Raw genomic sequence first — 27,043 nt, forward strand, 5'->3', positions numbered from 1 at the left:
AGTAAACCATGTTGGGCTGCGCAGAGCAGGACATTCCAAAGTGTTATACAGAATCAGTTCAACAGAATGTAAATTAATTTCATCTCTGAGCACATAGGTGTCCCTGCTTTGCTGGTGAACATGTGGCTCATGCCAGAGACAGCAGCAGAAGAGCTTTCCCCAGTGCTCCAGCTGCAGCAGTTGCAGTTTGCTCCTAAGAGTACCACATGATAGCAACCAGAAAAATGAAATAATACTGCCAGGAGTTTTTCCTGCTCATCCCATGGGTACATTTCTTCTCTTACCCCACCCTCAAATGGTAAACCATATGGGAGCAGAAATGTCCAGCACAGCCACTGGCTGCTAGTACCTTCTACCTTTCCAGTGGAAGTATTCCTACAGCACAAAATACTTACAGAGAATGGAGAAGACAGCAGCTGCAGAAACTGGCTCATAGGCAAGATCAGAATTGTCTGAAATTGTGTATCACAGGACACGATGGGCAAAGGACATAAGAAATATGGATATGTCAAAGCAAAGTTAGATTAGATGAACTCGGCTCAAATGACTTGTATTTTTCTTATTGAACATAAACATAAAAAGGAAAAGATGCCAGGACTTCTGCCTAAGTACACTTGCACAGTGTCATGCATGATTATATTTCAATTAAAGCATATAAAGCATAAAATAATAATATTAACACATGTATATTAGAAGACTGAAGCTTGAACACTGAAAGGTACTACAAGACCCCATTTCCTTTTTCAGTCCTGATATCCTTTTCCAACTGAGAACAGTACTGGTGTCCAATATCTGAGAACAAGTGGAAAGTTTGGATGTGCCTGGGCATGCAAAGAGGTTTTTTTTATTAAGTGTACTTTCCAGGATTTCAAAGCAAACACTGGTGAGGACAGTATCTGTAGAATTGAGGACAGAATCTGCAGAGAATTTGGAAAAGCTCAGACTTTAGTTGCTGCTCGTCTCCTTCTCTGGTGCTGCCATTAATCTGCAAAAATGGAGCCAAATTAATAAAAGTCAAATGGTAGCCTGTGGGGGGATTAACTTTATACTCAAAGCAAGCTCACTTAGAAATAGGAGTAGACAGGAGGTGTAACTGGCCTCCTGCCTTATGCTAGATCTCTGCATTCCCTGTCTCAAAAGGCAGTAAGGACAAACGTTTCTTACCCATTTCCTGCCTGGTCAGGAACAAACCGGGTAAGTGCTTATGGAGCTAAACTCAGCCATCTGCAGAAGCCTTTTGTACCTCTCAAATACTCCTATATAACAATTAATGGTGCTTCTGACATTTGTTTTCCCTTGCGAGGTTGCCTGGTTAGCATGGCCTTGATTATGTTACTCCCTGATGTGAAGAGGACAACTTAATTAAACCAGCAGCAGGAAAGGATGGGGTGAGATTTCAGGAAACATGAGTCAATAAGGGGCAAAATGCTTTTACAAATTCATTATTAAGGAGAATGTCTTCTATACAGTTCTTGGAAAAGAGTTTAGTGGGCCACTGTGGTTTTACACCAGTTTCAGCAATTTTAATGCCATCTCATTCACACACACCTGCTACCTCCTTGGCTGCAGGTGCCAGTTTTAATAACCAGTTTACACATGGTGCTGTAAACTTTGGTGGCTGACATGTGAAGCTAAGCCACCTCTGCTAAGAGGTGGAACACCTTGGAAACCAGCAAGGAGGTTATCTAACCCCAACTGAGCAACCTCCAAGCTCAAAGCTGGCTCTGCTTTGAGCAGAGTTTGGACTGGATGTCTCTTGTGGTCCAGTCCTGAGCTGCTCTGTAAACCGATGAACTACAGCACTTGGAGCATCTCAGCAGCTGCTGGACCATTCTTAGCTAAAAGTGCCAGGGTACCCTGCCATGGTCCTCTGAAGGTCCGGTTTAGTGGAAGGGAAGGACAGACAGGCAAGCTGTGCTAACACGGGAGCTCTGGTGCAGTGGGAGCCCCCTCATCCTCTGCAGATGTGTTTGAGTGGTGATCTTCCTGTTGTGCACAAACACCTGACAGGGACTGCGTCATCCAGAGCCAAGCTCTTCGAGTGGTACCCAGCGATGGTAGAAAAAGGACGGGAGCGATGCGCCGCGTACAAGCTGAAACGCGGGAAAACAACACTTAAACGTACGAAAGCACATTTTCCCCGCGCGGGGGGAGGGATACTCTTCCGCAGGCTGCCCGAAGAGGCGGCGGCAGCCCCCGCTCTGGAGGGCACTGCAGCCTCAGCCGCTCCGGCCCCGGGCCACCGTCGGGGCCAGCCCCGCTCGGCGACAGGAGCGGCACGGGCCGCCCCCCGCGCTGTCCGCGGTCCCTCCCCGTGCCTGCCCCGCCTGCCTGGCCGCTGCCCTGCCCTGCCCGCGCCCCGCCGGCCGGGGTGCCCAGGCCGCGCTCCCGCCGCTCTCCGCGCCCCGGGGAAGATGCCGCGCCTCTGCCTGCTCGCTGCGCTCGGTAAGCGGCGCCTCCCGCCCGCCCGGGCTCCGGGGCGGCGGCGGCCCCCGGGCCGGGCGCGCCGTGACCGCGGCTCGTTTTGTCCTTGCAGCTCTGCGGCTCGCCGGGGCGGCCTTGCTCTCGCCCGGGTCGTGCACCTTCGAGGACAGCGCCTGCGGCTACCAGTGGGACTACGCGCATCTGCCCTGGACGCTGCATGGCGAAGGTGAGAGCGCCGCCGCTCCGGGCGCAGCTCCCCGCTCACCTTCCCCCGGCGCTGCCCCGGCCCCATCCCGGGTGCCGGCGGGGCCGCCCGGTGCTCGCGGGGAACGGCCACCGTCGGGATCCTCCCTGTGCTCCCCCTGACAACGGGCTGGCCCTGCGGGGAGGCGTCTGCGCTCCCCCGGCACCGGTGTCTCCGCAGGTTTCTGCAGGATGCCTCAGAAGTCTCCTCGCTTTCTCTGTCTTTCACGTTTTGTTGGGAAAAGGTGTCTTTTATAAGACCTCTTTCTTAAGAGACCAGTCACATCGGTGCCATTCCTTACGCATTATTTTCCTTGTGCATTCCTTATGCATTATTTTCTTTCTAAATGTATTTTGGGTTCTACTCCAAAAGTGGATGCATTTCGAGGGCAAGAGACAGTCTTTGCCAAGAGTATCTTTGCGACATGTTCAATTAATACTTTTCTTCGATTTATAGTATGTCCAGTTCAACAGAAAAAGTGAGGTCTTTCAGTAAGTTGTACTAGGCTTTACAAGACTAAATGCTGTTGAAAAGAATAATCAGTCACTGCACAGTGTCCATGCAGCTCTGACTGCTTGGTAAATTTTCAGTGTGGGCTCCAATATTTGACAGAATCTACATGAACAAAAGACTAAACAAAAATGTACACAGCATAGTTATAACTGGGTAATAAAATAATTTAGTTTTGATTATGTGTTCACCAAATTGTCATTCATGAAGTCAAAGCTGTGCTCACACAGAAAGAGAGACTATGTGTTTTTAAAGTTTTTAAGTCCAAAAACACGTGCCAAGAATAATGAAGAGGTGAGTACAGATACAAAGAGATAGACAGCTTCTCAGAAACAATTAATCAGTGCTCCATTCAAAACTGGCTGGTCCAGTTTTATATTCCACTTGTCTCTCATTTGAGAAAAACTATTTTTTCCCTCTGATTCATACCCAGTTCTCACCTATGCAAAATAAGTCACCTTCATTGTTACTTTTTAGTTTACTTAGTAGGCTTTGAGAATGTACAAAAAACCCTAACTCAGAAAAGCTTGCAAGGACGTAATAATTGAATATGTGCTTTTTCTCTTATTTGATGTATATTTCTTAGTGTATTTATTTATTTAAATATACATCGATTTTCCTGTATTTTTGAAATTTCCTGTATTAGTATAAATTTAGTTACCATCTTTTCTGTCCCAGCTATGCCTCCCAACACCATGCCCTCCTAGTCTGTCTGTCTGCAAAGCAGCACTTACTTCCTCCTTGTGATTTACAGGCAGCCACATGGTAGTGGTATTGATTCAGCTCCAAGGGACTGGGAGCTGCTGGGAGCAAAACCTGCACGAGTGGGTGTGTATCATGTTGTGCACATCCACGCTGCAATGTTCCAGGATATAGGGACCTTTGATCAGGGCTTTGGGTCAGCAGCAGCCTGCTTTTTTTGGTGCACAGAACACAATTTTTGTTACTGTAGTTTGATCTTTCTTTACAAACAAACAGACCAGCAGCTGCATGGCTTCTGTTATTGCACATCTCATTTTCAGAGATACTTAACTAAACTGCTGTACTCTGGGAGGATGTGTGGTATACCAGCTCTCGTAATAGGCATAGTTCTGTCAGGATTTCCATTATAAACAGTTTTTGTGCAGTCTGTAATTTGATCATAGCAAGACATTCTGTGCAAACATTTGGCACACAAGGTATTCTATTAGTCTCCTCAGAAATACATTCATAGAATCACAGCTAAACCTAGCTGAAAAGAATCCATTCTAATCTACACAGCAGGTGTGCAAAACTAACCTTCCTTAGACGCTCTTTCATTCTTTTGTCTTATAAAACCATGCCCCTTTTGGCAGCACTGTGTCCTGGTATTTGCTGGTCAGTGTATGTGCCTGTGGTGATTTACTGGGACAACAGAGGAGGTTGAGAACAGGAGACACAGCTTAGCTTTGAATTGTCCAGTTTCTCCTTGCTTTGCTTCAAAGTTGCTTTATTATTTTAAAATGTTGTTTGTGCTATAGAAATTGCACAAATAACATTTTAAAATAACAAAGCAACTTTGCATTCAGTGGGTCTTTAACAGGGATTATGTGACTTGCAGTGCAAGTTCTTGCATCTTATAAATGTCTCAATAGTGTAGTCTTGTGCCAAACTGTCAAGGTGATGTAAATATAACTAAAACCATGCCCAGAAAATTCCACTCCATACTTGAAAGTATTTTGCCCAGTTGCCAGGGAAGCCAGCATCTTCTGATGGGCCAGGCACACAGAAAGGAAGTATAAGTTTTGCTTTTGTTTGCAGCTACACAGTCCCACTTAAATAAATGTATTTCTAAGGTTCAGCTGCTGTTTTAAATGTTTCTGGTTTCTCTTTAGTGTTCCGGTAGTTCCAGCATACAATAATTTTTTTTGTTTAATTTTAGAATTTTCATAATTGAAAAAAATTTAATTTTTAAAGTTTTGATACCTGTAACTGGCATTTTAGGGCCTATTTTAATCAAGTGCAAATCAAAAGAAAATACTCAGTGCCACAAAGGATAGCTGTTTCACTGCTAAGTGCTTTACTCAAGACTGGCCAAGCTGGCCCTAGTGAAGTGGCTGTTTGTGGGAACATCTATAAAAGAAACAATTCAGGCATCTGTCCAGTCAGCCTGTGCTCCCATAAAACCTCTGCTTCAGTGAACCCCTCTGTAAGCCTCAAGCTCTCTCACATGACTCTGAATTCAGGAATAGCATATCAAGGTGCTTTTTTTAAATGTCAGCTTTTTCAGTAACTGGCTAGCTCAGTGTTTGCCTTTTAGAACTATGATGATTTTAGCAGACAAACACCATGCAAGGGAAAACATAACATACAGAAAAAGCTGGATATAAAGTGGATATAAATTTCTGGTGAGCCTGGGGGTGGTTTGGGAAGCACACCCAGCTGAGGTCATAGCCCAGGCTGGTTAAGCACAGCATCAGGCTTGAGGCAGCGTGATCCCTAAGGAGCCAGTTCTGTTTTCAGTGTAGCATGGGAAATTCCATGCAACACGTTCTGCTGTTCTCTTTCAGGTGTTTGTAGGATACCAACTACACAAGAAACATTGTAATGTTGTTGCTTAGGAAGAGATCATTATGTAATCCTGCTTCTGAAATGAGTGACAGATCAATTTTTATGTTACTAGTGATAAGATCTGAAAGCTTTGCGAGTTTGTGCTATGCATAAACAGAGGGGACAATGGTCCATTTTCATTCCAGTGGTGTAGGCATTCCCACAGAAATGTTACTGCATTCACAATGCCTCTGAACAGATAATTTTGCTTTAAGTTCAGAATACAAGACAATGAATGTACTCTTGGACTCAACCAATGGATAGGAAATTTAGGAATCACATCTATATTCATCACTACTATAATAATTAGAGATAGTTGAGAAGCTTGAACACCATGCTGGTTCTACTAACACCTGCAGGTGTATGGACCATGAGTTCATGTCCATTTATTTTGGGGCATAGAGCTTTGCAGATGCAAAGTGGCTGATTTTCACAAGAATTCACTTTTTTGTCAGGAGCATATGTGTTTGCAAGAGAAATACCAGTTAATTCTAATACATGCTGTCAAACTGCCTAGGGTAAGATTAATCAAATAATACTGAGATTTTCTTTAACCAAATTGCACAATTATTTTAGACGACAGACATGCTCTGGAAATCCAAAATGGTCTTTGAGGCAAAGGAAGATGCTGTGTGTAATAGGCAGTAATCCTCAGCAGAGTAACTAATAAAACCATGCAGACCCACTTGAAACAGCAGTAGGAAACACAGCCTTGGTTCAATTGTAGGCATTCTAAAGTGTTAAGTCTGGGCACTTTTTGCCAAACTTTACACTTAGCCATGGCCAGCACAGAGCTGGTCATAACCTGATGGTAAGAACTTCCTGCTCACAAACATTATTAGAGATATATTTCATTAAATGCAATAACAATGGCATGTCTTTTCTGTGACTCTGGGCAATGTTTACATTTTTGCTTAGAATATCTGTACAGCACTTTGTGTGAACTGTGGGTATGTTTTATTTTCCATTGCCCTTCACTCTAACAGAGACCGGTTTAATACTGCTAAAAATAATGTGCATTTTGGCGTTCAGCTTAACTCTGCCCTAATGGAGTTTGCTATGCTGCATCTGCTTGCCTGGATTTAAGCACTAGATAAGAAACTTGTCTATTATGACAGCAACCTATAAGGAAGAGTGATTTTATATTGGCAATGTGCTCCAAAAAGCAAGAGATCATTGTTTCACGTGCCTAATGAGTTTTGTGGCACTGAAACACTAGATCTGTCACTGGTAGTTGATACAGCTGAATGCACCTGGCTCTCATAGGATAATTGACAACTTCAAATACCTATTTTTTGAGTGTTGCTTTCCTTCAGAAATTCTGGAAGTGTGTATTTCTTCAGATCTCATGTCAACAAGGGTACATTTTAATAGCCCACATTTCAGGGGTTTAATAATGCTTTTCTTTTTGCAGTATTTTGAAGGAAAAGAGATAGATTTCACTCAGAAGAGTGATGTAATGGATTACATTACATACAAATATGGCCATTTTTTCTTATTCTTAAAGCATATGCCTATTTTTGCCTATTCCAAGGTGCTGCTCCTGTGGTGCACTCCAAACGTGTGCACCAGGTAACAATTTATAGAAAGCAAGCAACATCAATAAGAGTAGCTTCAGGAAACTGAAGTTTGTCTTTTGGAACAGATTTATCGCATTGCTACACTTAAAAATTTTTGGAAAATAATTTCAAGGGACAGGACAGCTATTGCAGGCCATCAGATAAGTCAGGCGTGAGAGCAGCAGCATAAGGAATCTCAAATCTAAACATTGCCTGCATACCATTTAAATAGCTTGTATTTACAGCTGTGCCATATGACTTAAAATTGACCTCTTTTGATCTGAGCTCTCTGATCTTGAATGTCACATCATGTGGTTGTAATATGCAGAGTGATGAAGCAGGTGATAATTGGCAATCCTAGATTTTGTGGCACAGCAAACACAGTTCATGTCTGATATGTGCTCTGTCATGCTTTGTTACAAACCTATTGGCAAATAAATTAGCACATTTGAAGGCTTAGTTTTCTTTCCATCTATCTACAGTACTTTCTTGTATGTTTGGAAATACATAATTTGAAAATGTAAAGAAAACTTGTAACATTGCTGGCTTTGTACAATTCTTGTACAAGACAAGTGGTCTCATGTGTTTGTTGTGAGATCACTGTGTATTTGGGAGTCAAGGAGACTTGCACCAGCTTGTACCTAACTGCAGCAGAACTGGGCTGGCATACCCCAGAGCTTGTTTGCTGGCAAGTTCTCAGTTGATGAATTCACCCTGCCACAGGAGCTTATTGGTCTGGGATTTCCAAACCTGTAGCCACAGCATCTCTGCACTGACTGGTGTTTGATGGAGGGTAGTGGCCCTTAGATTGGCATATGGTCTGTTTTGCCTTGATCTGATAATTAAAATGTTGGTGTTCCTGGCCAAAGTAATTGAATTTAGAGAGACAGCTGTCCTTACTGAGGAGCGGGGAAAGAAAAAATCTTCTTTTACACTTAGACTCTCATGTTCTTCTTGTTTTCGTTTACTTCTGGTGCCATTTCTCCTGTACACTCTACTTTGACTACTCAGCCACCACTCTGGTGTTAGTAACTCCTTTCTTCACACTGTTTTCCTGTTCAGGCTGTCACTGGCAGTTAATTAGTAGTACCTACCATGTGTGAGGAGCATTCCATTTTGCTCCAGCCTATCCCTTGTCTTGCTGATCCCAGAATCTTACATTTGGCTTGCCCAGGTGTAACGTCCATCCTAGGCTCCTGGGTATTGGCATTTTTATTGAGCTATGCCCAAATTACAGTTATTAGTGTGTTTTTTCCCCATCTTCAGAGGCGGGTCTTGTGCGGAAAAAAAGACAACCAAGGGCACTTTATGTCCATCAAGAGCTCCAGCAGCAGTTGCCTGTGCATGATGACACTTGTGATAAGTCTGGCCTTTCCATTTGCCACAGGGGAGCAAACAAAGCCCAAGCTGTTGTCAGTGAGTCACTACATGAGAGATGAGTTTCAAAGCATTCCTCTTCTCCACAGAATGGTAACATTCTCCTAAGTGTATTTTCACATACAGCTGTTACTGATTAAGCACTTACAGAGTCGACAACTGCTGTAGTGCATTTTGCACTGAGCCATGGAATCTGGCCACAAGAGAGGGAGGATAGCTCTCAGAAAACTAGTGTTTACTGAATATACCTTGCACTTCTGACAGTAGGCTGGACTTTGTTTTGCATAAAAGTACTTAAAATAGATGATTTGCCACTTGAATTGAGAAAAAAAAAAAAAGAAAAAACTGTAGGAGGGCAAAAGAGAATTTGGGAGTCGTGATGGAGTTGAAATCACCTCAGTCAGAAAAATCACTTGCATGTAACCCCTGGCCCTGCAGATGTTGTTGAAGTTACCTAAAATTCAAGTACATACATGCAAATCACTGAAAACTGCTAGAAATATTTTCAGCTTTCTGAAAAAGAATGGAAGATGCAAATGAACTCATGTTAAGCTTCTTTCAGGAATTTCAAGATGCAGCATGGCATGAGCTTTTTTATCAGTAAAATGCTGTTAGGCAATATTTTGTGGTTGTTATACCTATTGCACTACATGCACAATAATTTTGAAAAAAGAAGAAGAAAGCCAATCATTTGCCAGTTCATTTTTTTGGAGGGAAGGGAAGAAATTTTCACTATAAATTTTGGTTAAGATCCAGTGTGAGTCAAGATCTGTAATGAGGAAAAGTAAGCTTGCACTTGTGCTGAAAGGATGATCACAGATACTCCAGAAGCACTTCTAGTAGTAAAGAAGATTTCTTCATCTTGCACATGGTCCAGACTGTTAAAACTTTAATAGAATCAGCCTGAAAATGCCTTAATATTCTCATTATATAGGATCTGTTCAGTAGAAATATTTGGAAGCTTATTGAAAAAGTAAGTCCAAACCAGTTACAACTAGCTGGTTTTGTTCACTTTTTTTGGAGCTCTCCCATGATGTTACTTTCTGAGACATTTCGTCCCCAGCCACTGTGTGCAAGAGCAATGCAAGCAAAGCTATAATTACTGACTGATTAAATTTACCATATAGGGCCAAATCTTCTGTGGTTACATCTCATGAAAATATACTTTAAAAAATGGAGAGATTTTTCTTTAACATTTGTGTTTTTACTGTCTAAACAATACTTTTTTGTTGTTGTGCTACAGAAGGCCAGATAAAAGGCCACATTCATCCATGTACTTTTATATAATGCTTTGATTGCTTAGAATGCTTTATATAATTTGAAGAGTTTTGCCGATGAAAAAAGTAAGCCTTTTTTGCCCCATCCTTCATTGTGTCTCCAGACAGCCAGAGATTAACGTGTGATCATTGTAGTCCTTCTTCAAAGCACAGTCAAGCCAAAGATTCCTACAATTTTACCTAACAGTATAGTGGTCTTTGATTAACAGTGTGTTCTATACTATACGGCTGTTTCTTTCCTCCAACACATTTTCCTTTGCCAAATGTGGCTCAAGATCAGTATTTGAGACTACTCTTCAAGTGTGAGTAATTGTGTTGGTGTACTTTGAATGCTGTTTTGAGTAGATATATTCTCTGATAGAGTATGAGCTACATGTTACTAGCTCTTCTCTCTCTTCTGAAAACCTTGTAAGTCTAGTCTGAAAATAACCATGAATCATGGTAATTAGATTTCCATTTGAAACATTAGCCAAAGTCTTTTAGGAAACAGAGTCTTCACAGTTTTCAATTAGCAAACTGTTAAAATGTTTTAAGAGGCACTCTTGTGATGTGCCAAGTTTCTTCAAAATTTCCTGGCCCGCAAAATGTATTTGATATTAAAAATGCATAAAGAACTACAGTAATGGAAGGGCAGTTTACAGCTGTTGTATACAAAACCATATTGAGATACAAAGCTATTAAAGGAGGTAATTATCCATATTTCAGATGATCTTATTTTTCGGATGTTACATCACTAACAATTGATCAATACTGTAAGACTGTTGCCTTGTCTGTCCCTCATGCTTCGGAAAGACTGGAGCAGGCTTCTGTGTGACAGTGAAGTCTAGGGAAATGCTAATGCATTTGTCGCAAAATTTTACACCTGGAGACTAAGGAAGACAATTATACCTGAGCATACCTGTGAATAAACAGATTTCCCTGTTTTCTAGTAATAACATTAAAGATCATGTTCTAACGCACTAAACAAAATTTAGATTTACTGTGTAAACACTTCTCTTTGGTAAAATTTTTAAGTGTTCCAAAAAGAACTTTCCTCTTGCAGTAGAAATCCTCAGCGGATACATAAGATGGGGAACCTTAATTGTCCAATGAACTTAATAATTCATTTGTAGATCTGGCAATGAAAATATGACTCCCTTCACCAGCCTCTTTCATGTTTTCTAAACAGTGTTTATTCCAGCCTGGAACATGGTTTTTTTGCTTTTCAGAAAATACCATGAACATGACTTGAGAAGGCCCTTGAAAAAGGCTGGAGTCAGCAGGTAGGATGAGTGCTTTCCCTGGGTTAGAGAACTGTGGAATGCAGCAAACACCACTTAACATTTGTCTGTTCATTCCAGGGTTAGATGATAAGGTTGGTGCCTGGCTATAAGAATCCAGCCAGGCTTATGGAGTTATAGGCACCTGTAAGGCAAAGTCACTTCTGAATTAAAATCTTTATGGATGCTGCAAGATCTGTGAGCACTGGAGAGTCTTTTGGGAAAACATTCCATGTTTTTTTATATTGTGGCCTGGTTAGGAACAGCTCAGCAGAACAGGCCCTGGAGGCTTTGGTGGGTACGAGGTTGGACACGAGCCAGCAATGTGTCCTTGTGGCAAGGGCAGCTTGTGGTGGCCTGGGCTGCATGAGCAGTGTTGCCAGCAGCTCAGGAGTGACCCTTTCCCTCTGTTCAGCACTGCTGGAGCCCTGTCTGGAGGTCTGTCCAGTTCTGGCCTTCCCAGTACAAGAGAGACATGGGCATAGCGGAGAGAGCCCAGTGAAAGATTGTGGAGATGATTAAGAGACTGGAGCATCTCTAGTGTGAGAAAAGTCTGCAAGAACTGGGACTTTTCAGTCTGGAGAAAAGAAGGCTTGAGGGGGAAGTTTATATTATAAATAAATAGATGGACCTGGAGGGAGGGTGCAAAGGGGACAGAGCCAGGCTCTTTCTGGTGCTAGCCAGTGACAGGACCAGAGGCAGTAGGCACACACTACAACACAGAATGTTCCCTCTGAACAACAAGAAGCACTCTTTCACTGCGAGGGTGGCTGTGAGGCTGTGGGGTCTCCATTCCAGCTGATACTAAAAAGTTGTCTGGACATGGTCCTCAGCAACTGGCTGTAGGTGGCCCTGCTTGAGCAAGAGGGTCTGAACTGATGACTTCTGGTGGTGTCTTCCAACCTTAACTAGTCTGTGATTGTGTGGCATCTTTGTATTTTTGACTGAAAGTTAAAAAAGCCCTACTGCAGTGGCCTTTCAGAGATATCTTCATGCGCAGGAAAAGAACATAAGAATTTCTAGTTCCTTTTAAAGTTAAGAATTAAACAGAATAGTCACATGCTATGTGTATGTATATATGAAATCTCTGATCCATTTGAATGTATGTATATATGAAATCTCTGCGCCCTCATGCAAGAGAAGAAATTAGTTTGTTGTAGATCCTGTTAGATTAATGACCTCTTAGTTGTAAGCATGATACGGAGAACTTGCTGGTTACTGGTATCTTTGGAGCTTGACTGTCATGTAGCTAATGTTTCTAATGCTTATGGCTGCAGAATTTCATGGGAAGCAGATAGGTTAAAGTGTAGAGTGCTCTGATGCATTTTGTGACAGGATCTGTTCTTTATAATTTCCTACTTTTTTAGTAATTTCCTTTTAAAAGCCTGGCTTTGCTGTGTTCTGTTTAGACATGGTTGTTATCCTGAGGAAGTTTTGGCAAAATAGTTGTGCTCCATCTAATCTTGGCAGATCATTCTGCCCATGAACTTCCTTGACTGAGACCACAGTTTTGCAGCTGTTTGGCCAAAGTGAATTGAGTTCATTTTAGGCCATATGAGAGGGTTGATGGTAACTGGCATCATTGTTTTCTGGAGCCAGCCGGGAAGCCGATGAATGAATGAACATTGACTCTGAGTTGCTCTCAGCTCACCACTATGTTCAGGCAGGTGATGAAACAGATGTAGATGTCTGTGCTCCCTCCCTCGGATCTGTTTGGGAAATAAGAGTCCTTAATTCTCCCAGGCCATGTATCCTCAAGCTGGCCTGCAGTTCATTATCCGTATTTATTGCTGTTGTCTGCTCCTAGCAAATCCCATCTTCTCTCCTTCTCCTGAGTGCCAGATGTACAGCAAGTTATGTTCTCCGCCTTGGACATGCAAACACTTGTGGCAATACATCACAGTCATTTGCGGGCTCTAGGCGCAAGCTGGAACCAGCAAACTGGGTACCTGGTGACACATTTCTTCATGCTTCACAACCTTCCTGAGATATTTTTTATCCCAGGAGAATCATATTTGTATACCCAAGTGTCAGTTTTGTCCTGTATGATTACAGTAGCACAACAGTGAGAACTGGAGTAATGCCACTGTTGCTATATTTTGCCTCTACTCCATAGTCATTAATTTTCCATTATAGAGCCTGACAGTTTGGTGTCATCTTTAACTGTTCAATTCAGAAAATTTACTCAATACAGGCTGCAAGAAAATGAGGAACTTCTAGTCCTTCTCTGGCTTTGAGCTACAGATTGGTTTACTCCCCTAGCTGAGAGCAAATTTGGATATGGTTTTTCATTATATAAACTACTTTTTGATTGTGTCAATTCCTGAACTCTTAAGAAAAGTAAAGTCTGCCTTGAGTGCTAGAATACACAGAGATACCCAAACACAAACTGCAAATGCAGCTATCCTGGTGCCTGGATTTTAAAAGGTAACAAATATAGCAGCAATAAACGTTTCAAGAAATCTGGATATATTAGATATTTTCTTCCCTTAGAGGTAGGCCTTAGCAACATGATAATGTGGGCACAAGCAGCTATAAAATCTGACACTGTACAGAATAAAGTGCATTTTCTAGACTGTGTCATTATACAGGTTTGCTTAATATTTGCAGCTGCAGGTTAATATTGAGCTTCACAGTGCTCACTGTCAGTATTAACATCTTCACAGACAGCCTCGAGAACTCACATCTAGCTATAGAAATGCTCCATTTTAAGATGTTGTTTTGTAGCATTTCAAGTAGAGTGACCTTTAACATTTTGAATATGCATCCATATAGCCAGGCAGTGATAATCTAAGCTGAGCTTTGCAGAAGCTTAGTTGAAGTTCACTAACAAGCAGAAGGAATTCAAATAAATGAGGCTTTTCTAGTTCCTATACAGTCATTGCTTTGCATTTGAATTCTTACAAGACCTTTCACAGAGACATTTCTTTCCTCGCCAAGGATATTCTTGTGTGCTTGAGTCGAAACATGAGAAGCTTTATACCAATACCAGATTGTTCTCTAAATATAGCCACTTCTAGTTGTTATTTTAAACTGAGTGTCAAACTGGAGAGTTATTAGGGCAGTAACTGTGGTTTGTTTGAAAAAGAAGAGAGAACGTTGCACAGTGAAGTTGTCTTATATGGAAATAAGATGAGTGGTATGTGTAGTTTGGACTACCACATGTAGGTAGAAACCTGAGAGCAGTAATCAGTGTTTGTTTTTATATAAATTTGGAGTGAGTATAAAGTGAATATAAATTCACAGCTGATGGATGTTGAAGCCAAAAATAGGGCTACATGATCAATCATCCCTTACTAGCATAGGAATGAGAATCTTTTCCTGTGCTGGGTCAGCTAGATATTTTTCTGTTAGTTAAAAAAGTTCTCTTTTCATGGTTCCTTAGATTTTGTGCTGGTTTTCTGATTCTTTTTTCTATTTTTATTTTGAGAGAGACCATTTTGTGTTTTCTGTTAGCTATGCATCTAGAGGGAAGTTTCATTGCTATGCCTATGGTTGACCTGCAGGTTAGTCCACTGTGAGAAAGTTGAAGCCCAGAGCAGTAAGAAGTCTCGACAGAAGTCCACAGACTGATAATATTTAAACAATTCTGTGAAAAGGCCAAAACCTCCTACTTTATCTTTGAAACTTGCTGGGAAATGGAATTGTTGCCTGCTGGACATCTGCACTAGCTGAATCATCCTCATAAGGTCTTTTCTAATGCAGTGATTGTACCATCTGATTTTGTATGAGCTGCTTTGTCCTGCAGTGTACCCCCTGGCAGGGAAGGGTGGCAGACAGAAGGGGCCTCACAGGAATGTTTTGCTCTGGCCTGATGGAAGAAGGCAGCCTGGAATCTTTTGGGAGGATGTTTGCAGGCTTTATCTGGCCAGGGGGTCTGTGCATTTAAGCACAGGCTGGTGAGGAGGTTGCATGGTGTGCCCAGGGAAGCTGCTGCAGGGTTTCCATTAGTGCTGCTGTGGTCACTCTTGTCCCCTGAGGTGCCTGAAGGTGGCAAGAAAAAGCCCTGCAAAGGCATGGAGGAGAGCTTAGGAGTGGTAGATTGTCCAAAGCCGTGAATGCATCAGATAGGTAGACCACAGCATATCTGTTGAAAAGGCTGCTGAAGGAGTCCAGGTCAAAAAGGAATTGATATGCAGCATGGAATTTCAAAATTTAACCAGGAGTCATGGCTCTGCTTTCCAATCACTTTATCTCTACCAGCTTCTTATATCAGTATATTGCCAAACAATAAATCAATTTTTTTTCCACAAAGCTGAGAGAATTATAAAAATTTTGAAATATCGTGACCTCTGTCAGTCCTCTATCAACCACTTCTGCTGCCTATCATCTCTAACTAATGCCAGTGGTCTTGTGTCAGCAACAGTCTGCAAGCATCCGCAACCAAAGAGCCATAAGCTGTGAGGGAGGATGGACCACTACTGTGACAACTTCAGTGAGCATCAGAAATGAGCATGAGATGGGTTGCTCAGTTCCAAACTTTTATTCATCGTTGATGATTCCCTGGTCAGATTAAATCAAGCCGATTATATAAGTAATAATCCAAACAAATGTTTTTGCTCTTTTCTCCAGTTGCAACATATTTTTAATTTTCATCTAAAGCGATTAATTAAATTAATTGCTTTTAAAACACCAAATGTAATGAACTAGTCTATACTTACTTCTTTATTCTCCTATTTCACCAGCTTATTGCACAACTGCATAATATTTAATAATAATAATGTGGAGATAAGCACAACACAGTACAGTGCAGGCACAGAATTGAGGGCAAGAAGTGGGTGTGGACTGTAGGGGGAAATGAAGACACCGAAAACTATCAAAGCCATCTGGAGTATTTCCATAAAGGTCTAAAAGAATGTACCATGTGTGGCAGCCGATTCACATAGAAGGCAAGAAACTTATTTCCAGGCAGGGATAACTTACCTGTAGGAAGATAGCTCTGCAAAGCCCAGATGCTTGGGCACTTCCAGGACCCTGGACACCCCAGCTGGTTCAATACTAGAGCCAGGACTGGTGACATCTTTTTCTTCCTTCCTTTCTCTCTTTTTCTCTCTCCTTCTTTAATTAACATCTCTCTCTCTCTTCTCTTTTACCCTACGCCTTTATACAAAACCTGCTGTTTTGTGTTCATATAGCAGGTCAGGAACAAACACACCAATTTCCTTGCAAGGGTATAATTTACTAACAAAACTTCACAAGCTTTTGCAGACCCTCTGACTTTTGTCATTCCTTTTGACCGGGAGCCTCTATGAATCTTACAGAATCTTTCAGAACATTTAGTTACCTACTTGCAGGGTGTATTTTATTGACCCGCCCCATTATAATTTTTTTAAAATGGAAATAGTAAAATGCATATAGCAAAGTTCTTTGCAGCATTCTTGTGTCATTACATTTTCCTAAATTCAGAATGTGAAGAGTTTTTGCCTTAGATAATTTTTTCGTACTAGATCAGCTTCTATCAGCTTCTTGGTACTTTTAGAGACCAGGGTTTTGAAGATTGGTATGTGAGTTCTTGTGCTTTCTTTCCTTCCTCAGAACACTGCAGCTGTAGGGCTCAGTACTTTGGGTTACTTCAGTATCATGCATTGAAAAGTTGTCTTTTCTGAGTTCCCAATGGTTATAAATATTCCCCTTGTTTTCCAAGATAAAACTTGGCAAGCATCTTCTCTTGTGCCCTGGTTTACTCTCAGCTTCTGAGGTGTGGAGGAGCAGCAGCTCTGGGAGTTTCCCTCTGCATGCTCTGAGTCTTTCTCCTGCTTCACAGCAGAGGGAGAGGCTGGGCACCATGTCAGAAGGTTGCACGGATACCACGTTTCATGGCAAATCTCGTGTGTGTGTGTGTGTTGTGAAGCAACTGTTGATGCTATTTGAGTCTGTAGCTTGGAGCAGGAGGCTGGAAAAGACATCGCCACACCTTTTTATTTTAAAGAGTCGAGCAGCCTGTGTATGAAATTTGAACCCAAAATAACAGTTGTCTAGTTAGTCTAATTGCTCATTAACATTTAATAGGAAATTAATTGTCTCTGTATTCCCAGAGATGTCCATTGATACTTCTTGGATGAGCACACCTGCAGATTTCTTCAGTAAACAATGAGCTTTCTCTGCAAGCAGCAGAAATTTCTGGCTCTGCAGGGTAACAGCAAAGCTGGTGGGATCAGCTGCAGGGACAGGCTTGAAAATCTGTTTCTTGAATTGTTTCACTAGAAGCAAAGCAGTGAGGCCCTGCCAGCAACCAGCAGACATGCCAGCACTCCTGACAGAGCTGTGAGCAGCGCATGGGAGCGCTCACATGCGCCCCGTGCGAGCTCCTGGCTCCCATTTCCCCTCCAGGGATGCGTGTTTGCAGAAAATACTGTTGCAGCAGAGAATTTGCTCTTCCTGGGGAAGCTGCAGACACAGAGAACATGTGTTTGGGATCGGCACTGAATGTGTTTGTTGATGCTGTATGAACTTTGGTAACGCCTTCAAGCCTTGCAACATTTGCCTTGTCTCAACTTATGAGTTATACTTCATGGCAAATATGACACTAAAAAGCATTCTCAGAAGACGTGGACTAAGGACTGTTTTTAGAAAGACCACACAAAGCTTGGCAGATAGAGCAGAGTTATTTCTGCAGGGTTTATTTTCTGCGTAGTTTGTTTTTATTCAGAATAACTGCGAGGCACATGCTGCTCAGTTGGGCTTGTGTGTTCACACAGTTGATAGCACAGCCTGCACAGGCAGACCTCCACGCTGAAAAACAGCAGCAGGAGCTGGGAGGCAGCAGGAGGGTAGTGCCACAGTGTGCTTATTCTATGCTTTATTCATACCTGGGCATCCATCTGAGACCACTCTTGGGTACTTACTAACAGCCAGCTGGGAGGAGGCGAGGTCGGATCTGCTGGCACATTTTGGGGTTCTTTAACTGCATTGTGAGCAATACTGAAATGTAGGGTGTACATTTGGAAGGGAACTAGTCCTTTGGGGTAGTGCTAAGTGCCCAGTGAGATTTAGCACACTGAGTGTAAGTTAATTTAAACAGTGTTTTATGGATTTACATAAACTTCATTGATGTCTATTTGATCACCCTAGGGTCACAGAATCACAGAATATGCTGAGTTGGAGGGGTCCCATCCAGATCATCGAGTCCAACTCCTGACCCTGCTTAGGACACCCCAGGAATCACACTGTGTGCCTGAGAGCATTGTCCAAACTCTTTGGAAACTCTGTCAGGCTTGGTGCTGGGACCACTTCCCTGGGGAGCCTGTTTCAGTGCCCAGCCACCCTCAGGGTCAAGAACCTTTTGCTGATATCCAATCTAAACCTCCCCTGACACAGCTTCGTGCTGTTTTCTTGAGTCCTCTCACTGGTCTCAAGAGTGCAGAGACAGTGTCTGCCCTTCCACTTCCCCTCGTGAGGGTGTTGAAGAGCACAGTAAGTCCTTCCCTCAGCCTCCTCCTCTCTAAGCTATTTAGGATATAAAATAAGTGGAATAAGTCCTAATAGCCTTATTGATCCCTTAGGAGGAATAATACTAATATAATAATAAAAATATCTAATAAGAGGCTATAAACTCGATTACTTTGGAAAGTTTTGACAAGCTTTTACTTTGACTTTGACTGTGAAACAGGAGTTGGTGAGGACATCTTGAAGAAAACAGTTTCATGAACTGGCAGGGTCAGATTGATAGGTTTTTTTTCAATGACCCATTTATATCTCAGGTTTTACTTCGGTCTTTATAAATGTCTCTTATAGCTCAAGTGGGATTTGCTGAATTCCTTTGTGAGCAATTGCCCAAGGATAATACTGGATATTCACTGGAAGGACATTGCAGAAAATACTAAAATTCACCAACATTCTCAGGAGCTTTTCACTTCAAAAGTCATCTAGGAAAAAAATTGAAATATTTGAGGCTTTTGTTACCCATGAAGTCTTAGCATCTGTGGTGACAAATGTCCCAGGGCAGCTGGGGAGTACTTGAAGGGGACGCCTGTAGGAATTCATTTGTTGACAGTTGCCTAGCAAGGGGAAGCAGAGAGGCCACCATAATGTGTCAGATGTATGAAGACTGGACTGGGACAGACAGATGGCAGAGCCCTGTGCCTGGTGACATCTGATGGCCTGAGGTGAATTTAGATGTGTTAGGTGGTTCACTGAGTTGGACAAAAAAGGGTTTGACTAGCTATTTTAATAAAAATAAAACCTAGGGAAGCTAAAATATATCAAACCTCAATTGTTTACAATCAACAGTTAGATACGCCATAGAAACCCAAATACTGCTTCCTAAATCTCCTAAATGACTAAACAGTCATAGCATTGACTGGCCTCTATCTCTTTCCGTCCCTTATATTAGAGTATGCTCAAGGAGTTGTCTTTTGCTTTTGATACTAAGCAATCCTCAATAATTTTGGATAGTTCAATTATCCTGCTTGGAGCAGAAGCTCCATGACTGAATCATCTTCCAGTGGTTCTAGGGACTGCAACTACTTAGGGAGAGGGGAGAGAATCCTAGGACATCAGCCCCTCCCCACAGAGGCCCACAGCATCCTGTAAAACACTTTGTGAATGTTATGGATATTGAGACCATCAGTAAATTCACCACTGTTCCAGAGATTAGAGTTATATATCTTGGGACTATTTTGATAAACCCTTCTCCAGTTTCATGGATTCTGGCTCAGTCTGTCTGTACACCTCATACACACTTTCAGTTGCTACTAGCCCCTGCCAAGCAGAAATGATGTACAGGACTGCAAGCCTAGAAGCATCCCTAATAAACTGAAGCAGTCTTTGAAATAGTTATTTGATGCATGCAATTGTGCAGAACTCCAGGAAATGTTAGCCATGGCCTGGTGGTTGTGATGTTCAACATCAGTAGATGCGTTCCTTGACTGAAGGTTTTGTGACTGTGCATGTTGAATCTTCTCCATTGCATGCCCCTGGTGCAGGATGCAGCTTGCTGGGGCAGAAAATGAGTCACTGCAGCTGCTTTCTTGTCAGTTTCTCAAGAGTGGCCACCAAGTGAGTAGAGCAGGAAATGAGGGGCTGCCCAACAGCAGCCAGTGACAGACTCATTAGAAGACAGTGATCTCCAGCAGGTTTTGGAAACGAATGGTGTGGCTAAGCCAGTTCCCTCAGGTGACCTGTGACCAGGCCACAGCCCACACTCATCAGGATCTGATTACCTCACCTGTAAGCTCTTTCTATAGCCAGCTGTTTCAGCTCATGTATATAAATATGTGCCTCACCTGTCTGCAGCTTTGTTTGCATTTTATGATGTGAGATCATTGATCAGCCCACCATGAGCCTGCCACTGATCCCAATGATTCTGGTATAAAAAAGAATATGAAACCACTAAGCTTATGTAAAGCAGGAAACTGAACTCATGGGAGTTCAACTTCTGATGTTAGTGAAACCAAATATGTATTTCAAGTTGTTTTTTGTTTTTTTTTTTTTCATCTGTGTAGGACCGGGGGTCCAGCTGGGTATCAGAATAAATGGAATTTCTACTACCTAAGTGGATCTATAGTTTCCCTTGGAGAGACAAGGCTTGTGGACAGAGGTTCCATTTTAGTTGATCTGATGTAGCTGGGTGAGACAGACAAGTGTTTAGGCACATGAGCTGTTTTCCAGGGTAGTGCAGCAGGCCAAGTGGTTTGGCAGATGCTGAGAGAGCAGATCCAGGCAGTAGAAAAGTTTAGCTTTTATAGTCATGCATTTAGTGCATCCACATGGTTTGCAGATGCACTCCAGAAGGCCACCAGCTGAGGCTTTTTTGCTTCCCCAAGGGAAAACCTGGTCCAGGACCTCCCCTGCATGCTGTGACCCTAGTCCGTCATGAACCAAAGCCGAGTCATGATGGGCAGACTTGTTCCTGGCTCATGCCAACTCCAAAGCTTACCTGCCCTCTCCCTCCCAGCACCACTACTTCCTGTGACCAGTCTGACTGCTTCCCTAAGCCCAGGATTGCTTCGGAGCTTGGCATAGATGTGAGCACCATAGGCTTTTAGTTTAACCACTTTGGAGCACACCAAGGACATGAACTTGACTCAGCCAAGAAATCTTTACTTTTGACATGCCTGATCTTTCAGATGATGGAAATCCAGACACACAGAAACCAAAACAGTGTTGATTGCATTGGAGTATCTCTTCTTCTCTTTCTTAAACTCCTACTCCCCATGGCTGTTCTTGTCACTCTGATCCAAGGAGGAATAAATGCCCCATTTTAAAACACAGCAAGAAGTCCCTTGTTTCATGGTCTGGCTCACCAAATTCTGTCTGCTGGCTGCCTGTGGAATGCTGGCCTACAGTTTGATGTGGATTGCAGTTTTGATAGTTTTTTCTTCTAAGATGTGCCCCCAAAACTGTGTGAACTACAGTTGGGCAGGTTTGCCTTGGCCAGGCTGAGATGTGCTCATACCAGAGAGCACATAATGTGCACATAATACAATACAGAGCAATACAATACAATACAATACAGAGCTTGTAATATGTCACCTCCATACTCCTCTACATCACATCACGTGCACCTATGCAAGCAACTAAAAGGAGTGATAAGTGAAGTAAATGGACAACATAATGCAAAAGGAATGAAATTTTGTATTTTTCTGCTGAAGGAGGGATGCACTCCACCAAGGCAAGCAGCTGTGCTGGAAGAAATAACACAGTGCATTCCTTTGTATGTTTGCTCCTGGTGGAAACTTGATTTAGCAAAGAAATAGAGCTAGTAATGGAAGAGATGAGAAATGCAAACAAATAGATGCTTGGTGATTTCTACTGTATCTACTTCTTATCTTTAATATTCCCTATGCACTGGGGGTAATGGAAACTCATTTAGGATGCCAAAGAATAAAGGAAAAACTCTTTTCAATTATTTCCCATCCAGAAATTCACAGCAGAGAACCTTGTGTTTCCAAATATTGCCTGTATTGGAGACACAAGATGTTGATGTATACCAGCTAACAGAAGTCATGGAGATGTCTTTTGGAAAGAGCTGTCTCAAGGAAAATCAGAGATACCCAATAAAAACTTGGCAGCCTTTGTGTCAGCAGATGAAAAGTTGTTGAAATTATGTGATGAGTAGCGTGAATATGAGAACTGAGTGATGTGAACAGCAGTTTGCTGAGACTGATGGGTCAGTTGAAACAAGAGAAACAAAATTTGAAAGTGCATGAAAATTGTTGAGGTCATTGTGAAAGGAAAAAAAACACATGCTTGTGGCCCAGAACAAACAGGAGATCTGGTGTATGATGTGAGGATCTTGGGACTTGAAGGGGAACAAGGAGAGGAAGCATCCCCAGTGCAGTGGAGCAACTCCTCTAAATCAGAAGCAGAAAACAGCAGCTCAGGCTGGACCCTTGCCAGACCTTCACAGACAAGCTGATGGATGGAGGCTGGAAGAATTTTCCAGAGTGGTAGTAGCTGCAAGCAGATGCTGCAGTCACAGAGCGTTTCAGGCTAATTGTATTGGTTTTGACAGGCTTTCTAACAGCTGCATTTCTGAACTTCCTGAGGGAACAAAGCCCAGGGCAGGAGGTGGAGCTGGTAGTTAATTCATAAAGCATCCTTTGGGAAAGGAGACTTGGAAGATTTAGGCCCCAGAGCAGGCAAACAGTTCTCTGGCGTGGTCTGGGTGAATGTGGCAAGAAAAAGATCAAATCATTAATCTCAGTTCCTGTAGGGAGACTCAGCTTGTAAAGTAAGGTGAGCTGGAAAGAAAGCTGCTGGAGGAACTGCTGTTGCCAGATTTGTCCATTTGACCAGAGGGAAGTGGGTGGCTACCTGGCTGAACTGCCTGTGTGTTCATCACACCAGGCTGTGCTTTTCTAAAAAAATTCTTCTTTTTTTTAACATACTACTCAGCTTTGTGCGAGTTACCTGGAACCCTGTTGACTCCCTGAAGATGACTAGCACAGGAGCAGATCTGGTGGGGTATTCAGGTTCCCTCCCTGCCTGGAAGGGCAGCCAGGTGGAACCACAGGCTTTTTATGCAAAGAAATATCTTTGGGCTTGAAACTGTAGCTGCCCCTGTAGATACAGAAGAGAAAGCTAAACCTTCACAACAGCAGTCACTGCAGACAATAAACACAAAGCACCCACCTCCTGCTTCTCCATCCCTCAGCTGCTTTCATAGAGCTGCTTTTAAGAAACCATGGAGGAGATAAGCAGGCTTAAAGAGCAGAATGTTTTTTCAGTGATGACAACACAGATTAGTCCCAGGGTATGCCACGTAGGTTGTCTGGTGTGAATCTAACAGTTTAACAGAAATAAAATAGTCTGTGGCTTGATGGGAATGAAAACAGTGGTTATACCCTGCAGCATCAGGTAGCTGTAACCATGGCACCCCCTTGAATGTCTGGGACTGACCCTCTACGTTTGTTATGTGGGCCAGGCTTTTCCACTCAGCCCTGTGTGTATTGTGAGTGCATCCATCTGTTCAGGGGAGAAACTGCTGCTGCAAGTCTCCCACAGGCCAAGGGGAAGGGATTAAACACTGCTCTGGCAAAAGCGGATCAGTGCTTGTGTTCTTTTGAGACAATTTAATAAGTAACACTCTGAAATGAGCTACCTACCCTTACAGTTTTAATCAATCCCTTTTTACCAATGAAGAGAAAGAAATAGGAACATGTACAGGTGAAGAAAATTACACTTTACTAACAAAACAAAATAGCAGCAGGCAAAAAAACCACTAACAGTCTCTAGTTACGAAGGTGCTGAAATCTCACCGGCTCTTGGGGAGCAAGGGGAAGCTCCAAATGGGGGAGTGAGGGTGCCTCCTCAGGCACTGCATGGTCTGGGAGACACGAGGAAGACACAGACAAACTCTGTCTGGTGCAGCCTTCTCTCTCGATCAAAAAACCAGGAAGGCAGGAGCTTCCCAAGCAGTTCTGGTGGCAGAATTGCTGGTGTGGCAGAGGCGCCAGCCTTTGGTTCTCTGGGTGCTGGTGCTGGGGTCTTGCTGCCTCCTGCTGAGCTCCGCCGGTGTTGGTGCTGCTGCTGCCAAGCTGCGGGTGTGTTGGGGGGCAGAAAGGATCTCCCCAAGCACTGAGGCAGCCCCCTCCAGCCCCTACAGCTCTAGCCCCACTCTGCAGAGTTCACTCCAAAACAGGCTTTGATTGTGAAATGCATCTTCTCGGGTCGCTGCTGTTGTGGGTCCACAAACCTGCCCGACACAGCCTCCTCTCTCTGAAGGCAAGAGAGAAACTAAAACACCCACCAAGGGGAGCCTCAGGCTTGAGGCAGAGCTTGGAGGCAAGGGAGCTCTGCTTGGGGGACCCCTGCTTTAAAAAGACCCAGCACCTGCTGGCCCCGTGTTTTCTGACACACTGCCCAGGTCTTAGACAGACAGTAACAATTTTGGGCACAGGTAGATGTGGAATAAAATAACATTTTGGGTTATCCACCACACCGTTGCTGCATTTTCTTACCTGCAGGATACACTTCATTATTTTGTCCCTCTGGCTCTATTGTTAATATTTCCAACTATATTTTTCTGGAGATGTAAGAAGATTTCATAGATCTCAGAAATGTACTGCTTTTCTACCTTTTTTTTTTTTTTTGGAAGTAAAATACAAAAAGAAATCCCAAAATTAAAGCCAAGACCCAAAATTGAGATTCTGAGATTCCACAGAAGGCATCAATAGATCAAGTTCTGTCATAAGGAACCCTGGTAACATTCCTTCCTGTTTCTGTATGGGAAATACAGAGAAAAATTAAAGCAGGACCTTGCAAGTGTTAGACATTTCTTGCACGGTCTTCTGTATAAATGAGTATTTAATCAAATGTAGTTCTAAAATTTTCCTGCCTCATAGTTCCTTATTATTGTTTCTCTTGGAGCTTGCTGCTTATATTCAGTTTTCCTTGTAAAGCTGTACTGTGGCTGAACTAAGTGAACAGCTGTGTCAGACATAAACTCTACCAAGGGCCAGAACAAATCTGTGGTTACTCTTCCAAATTTTTACAGAGGAAATGTAACTGGTATTTTTTTTTTATTTCAGTGGATATTTGGGGGCTTTTAAAATTTTTTTCTCAATGCAATTTGTTTTAGTTTATTAGCCAGCATCTGGCTTTTTTGTCTTGTTTGTGCTATTTACAGCAGAAGCAATCAGTGTAGTTTCTGTGCTCTTTTTTGGAAAAAGCACAATTTCTGACCTCAGTAGCCCTTATTCCTTAGCCATTCATGTAACCACTGCTGACAGATCTACTGATGCCCACCTTTATGTATATATTTTTGGAAAACTTGGGTGAATGACTCATGGAGTTAGTGCATCACCGACTGTAATTGAGAAGAGCTTTGTATAGAACTGCTTATTAGAGCAGCAAGATGACAGACATTGAAACAGGAGGATTTTAAATATCTAGTTTCATCGGTGCATAGTTGCACTGACGAAGGATAGGCTTGAAACCCAGTGTCGTAATTCCCCCTGGGCTCAATGTTTTGCTTGAACATGGAGAAATATAAAATGAACACATGCTTGGTTCTGTAAAGTTTGATTCAGTTGTCAAGCAGAAGACAGTCAAGTTACATGGTAGGTAAAACATCATCACAGAAATGTGAGAAGAAAGTGCGTTACTTACTAGCCTGAGTAGTGAGAGAGGGAAACACATCTGAGTCTCCCTTCTCCCATCCCTTGTCCTGGCTGTAGGTGTTTGCCTTCACCAGGCATCTGCTGGCTGTCAGCTGTCAAAGGTAGTTAGCAATCCCTGGCTTTTGTCATGTCTGCAGAGGTTTGTCTTTGCTCAGGAGCTAGCAGGCCTCACTGATAGATGTGTCAGGGAAGGAGACAGTGCCAGGTTTGCCCCTGACAAGCTGTGGGATGACATATGAAGGTTAAAGGGACAGGGTGCAGGTGAGGGTCCTCAGCCAGTGGACCTGAGACATGCTGGCCACACTGGAGCACATTTGATGTCTTGTGGAGACAAGCCAGGGGCTCCTGAGGTAACAGAAGCCAAGAAATGCCAGTGAAATATCTCCGTGAGATTAGAAAGTATTCCTCCAAGAGGGCAGCTCAGCTGAGGTGCCTTTGCACCTGTACACACTGCGTGGGCAACAAACAGGAGGAGGAGGAAGCCACTGTGCTGCTGTGAAGTTATAAAATAACCTCGTTGTCCTTACTAAAACTTGGTGGGACAAATCCCATGACTGGATTGCAGCTATGGATGGCTACAGGCTGTTCCAGAAAAGTAAGGGTGGAGGGATTGCCCTCTGTTTCAGGAGGTGGTTTGAGTGTAAAGTTCTGTCTCTGAAAAACAGGTATGAGCAGGCTGAATGCCTGTGGGTAAGAATCAGAGAGAGCAAAGAGAACCTCATGGCTGGTGTGTTCCACAGGCTGCTCAAGCAAGGGGAGCCTGCTGACAAAGCAGCTGCGAGAGGCATTGTGCTGGCAGGCTCGTGTCTGGCCAGGGGCCTTCAACTCTGGGCGAGTAACAGGACGAGCTGTGGGCAATCCAGGAGACTCCAGCAGTGCACAGAGGATAACTTCTGAAGCCAGGTTATAGACAGCCCTACAGAGGGGCTGTGATACTGGACCCATGGGTTGCCAACACAAGTTAATTTGAGCTGTCAAGATTAGAGACAGCCTGGGCTGCAATGATCATGCACTGAATGAGTTTGCAGTCCTGAGGGATACGGGTCAGGTAAAGAGTAAAGTCAGAATGATGAAATTTAGAAGAGCAAAATTCTAGGTTGTCAAGGATGTAGTCAATAGGATCTTCTGCTCTGAGGGACAATAGGAAACTGCTCTGAGGGACAAGGGAGCAAAAGAATTCTGGCGTATCCTTAAGGTTGCTTTCTGTAGAGCACAAGAACTAGCAAAAGGAGGAAAAGTTCAGGCAAAGAAGGCAAAAGAC

The 27,043-nt window shown here is 43.0% G+C and overlaps 1 protein-coding gene across 3 annotated transcripts in view; it reads left to right on the top strand.

The window, feature by feature from the left end:
- The first annotated feature begins 1,981 nt into the window (after positions 1 to 1,981).
- MAMDC2 (MAM domain containing 2) overlaps positions 1,982 to 27,043 on the top strand; it is a 63,462-nt gene continuing 38,400 nt past the window's right edge. For 2 of the 3 annotated variants that reach the window (XM_026795090.2, XM_026795091.2), the window contains exons 1-2: positions 1,982 to 2,121; positions 2,537 to 2,650. In XM_026795090.2, coding sequence (XP_026650891.2) covers positions 2,055 to 2,121; positions 2,537 to 2,650 — 181 coding nt within the window. In that variant the 5' untranslated portion in view covers positions 1,982 to 2,054. Of the gene's footprint in view, positions 2,122 to 2,158; positions 2,446 to 2,536; positions 2,651 to 27,043 lie in introns of those variants that run through there. The other variant, XM_005489646.4, reaches the window with a different exon arrangement.

This window comes from Zonotrichia albicollis, chromosome Z, assembly GCF_047830755.1.
Source record: "Zonotrichia albicollis isolate bZonAlb1 chromosome Z, bZonAlb1.hap1, whole genome shotgun sequence".
Taxonomy (NCBI): domain Eukaryota; kingdom Metazoa; phylum Chordata; class Aves; order Passeriformes; family Passerellidae; genus Zonotrichia; species Zonotrichia albicollis.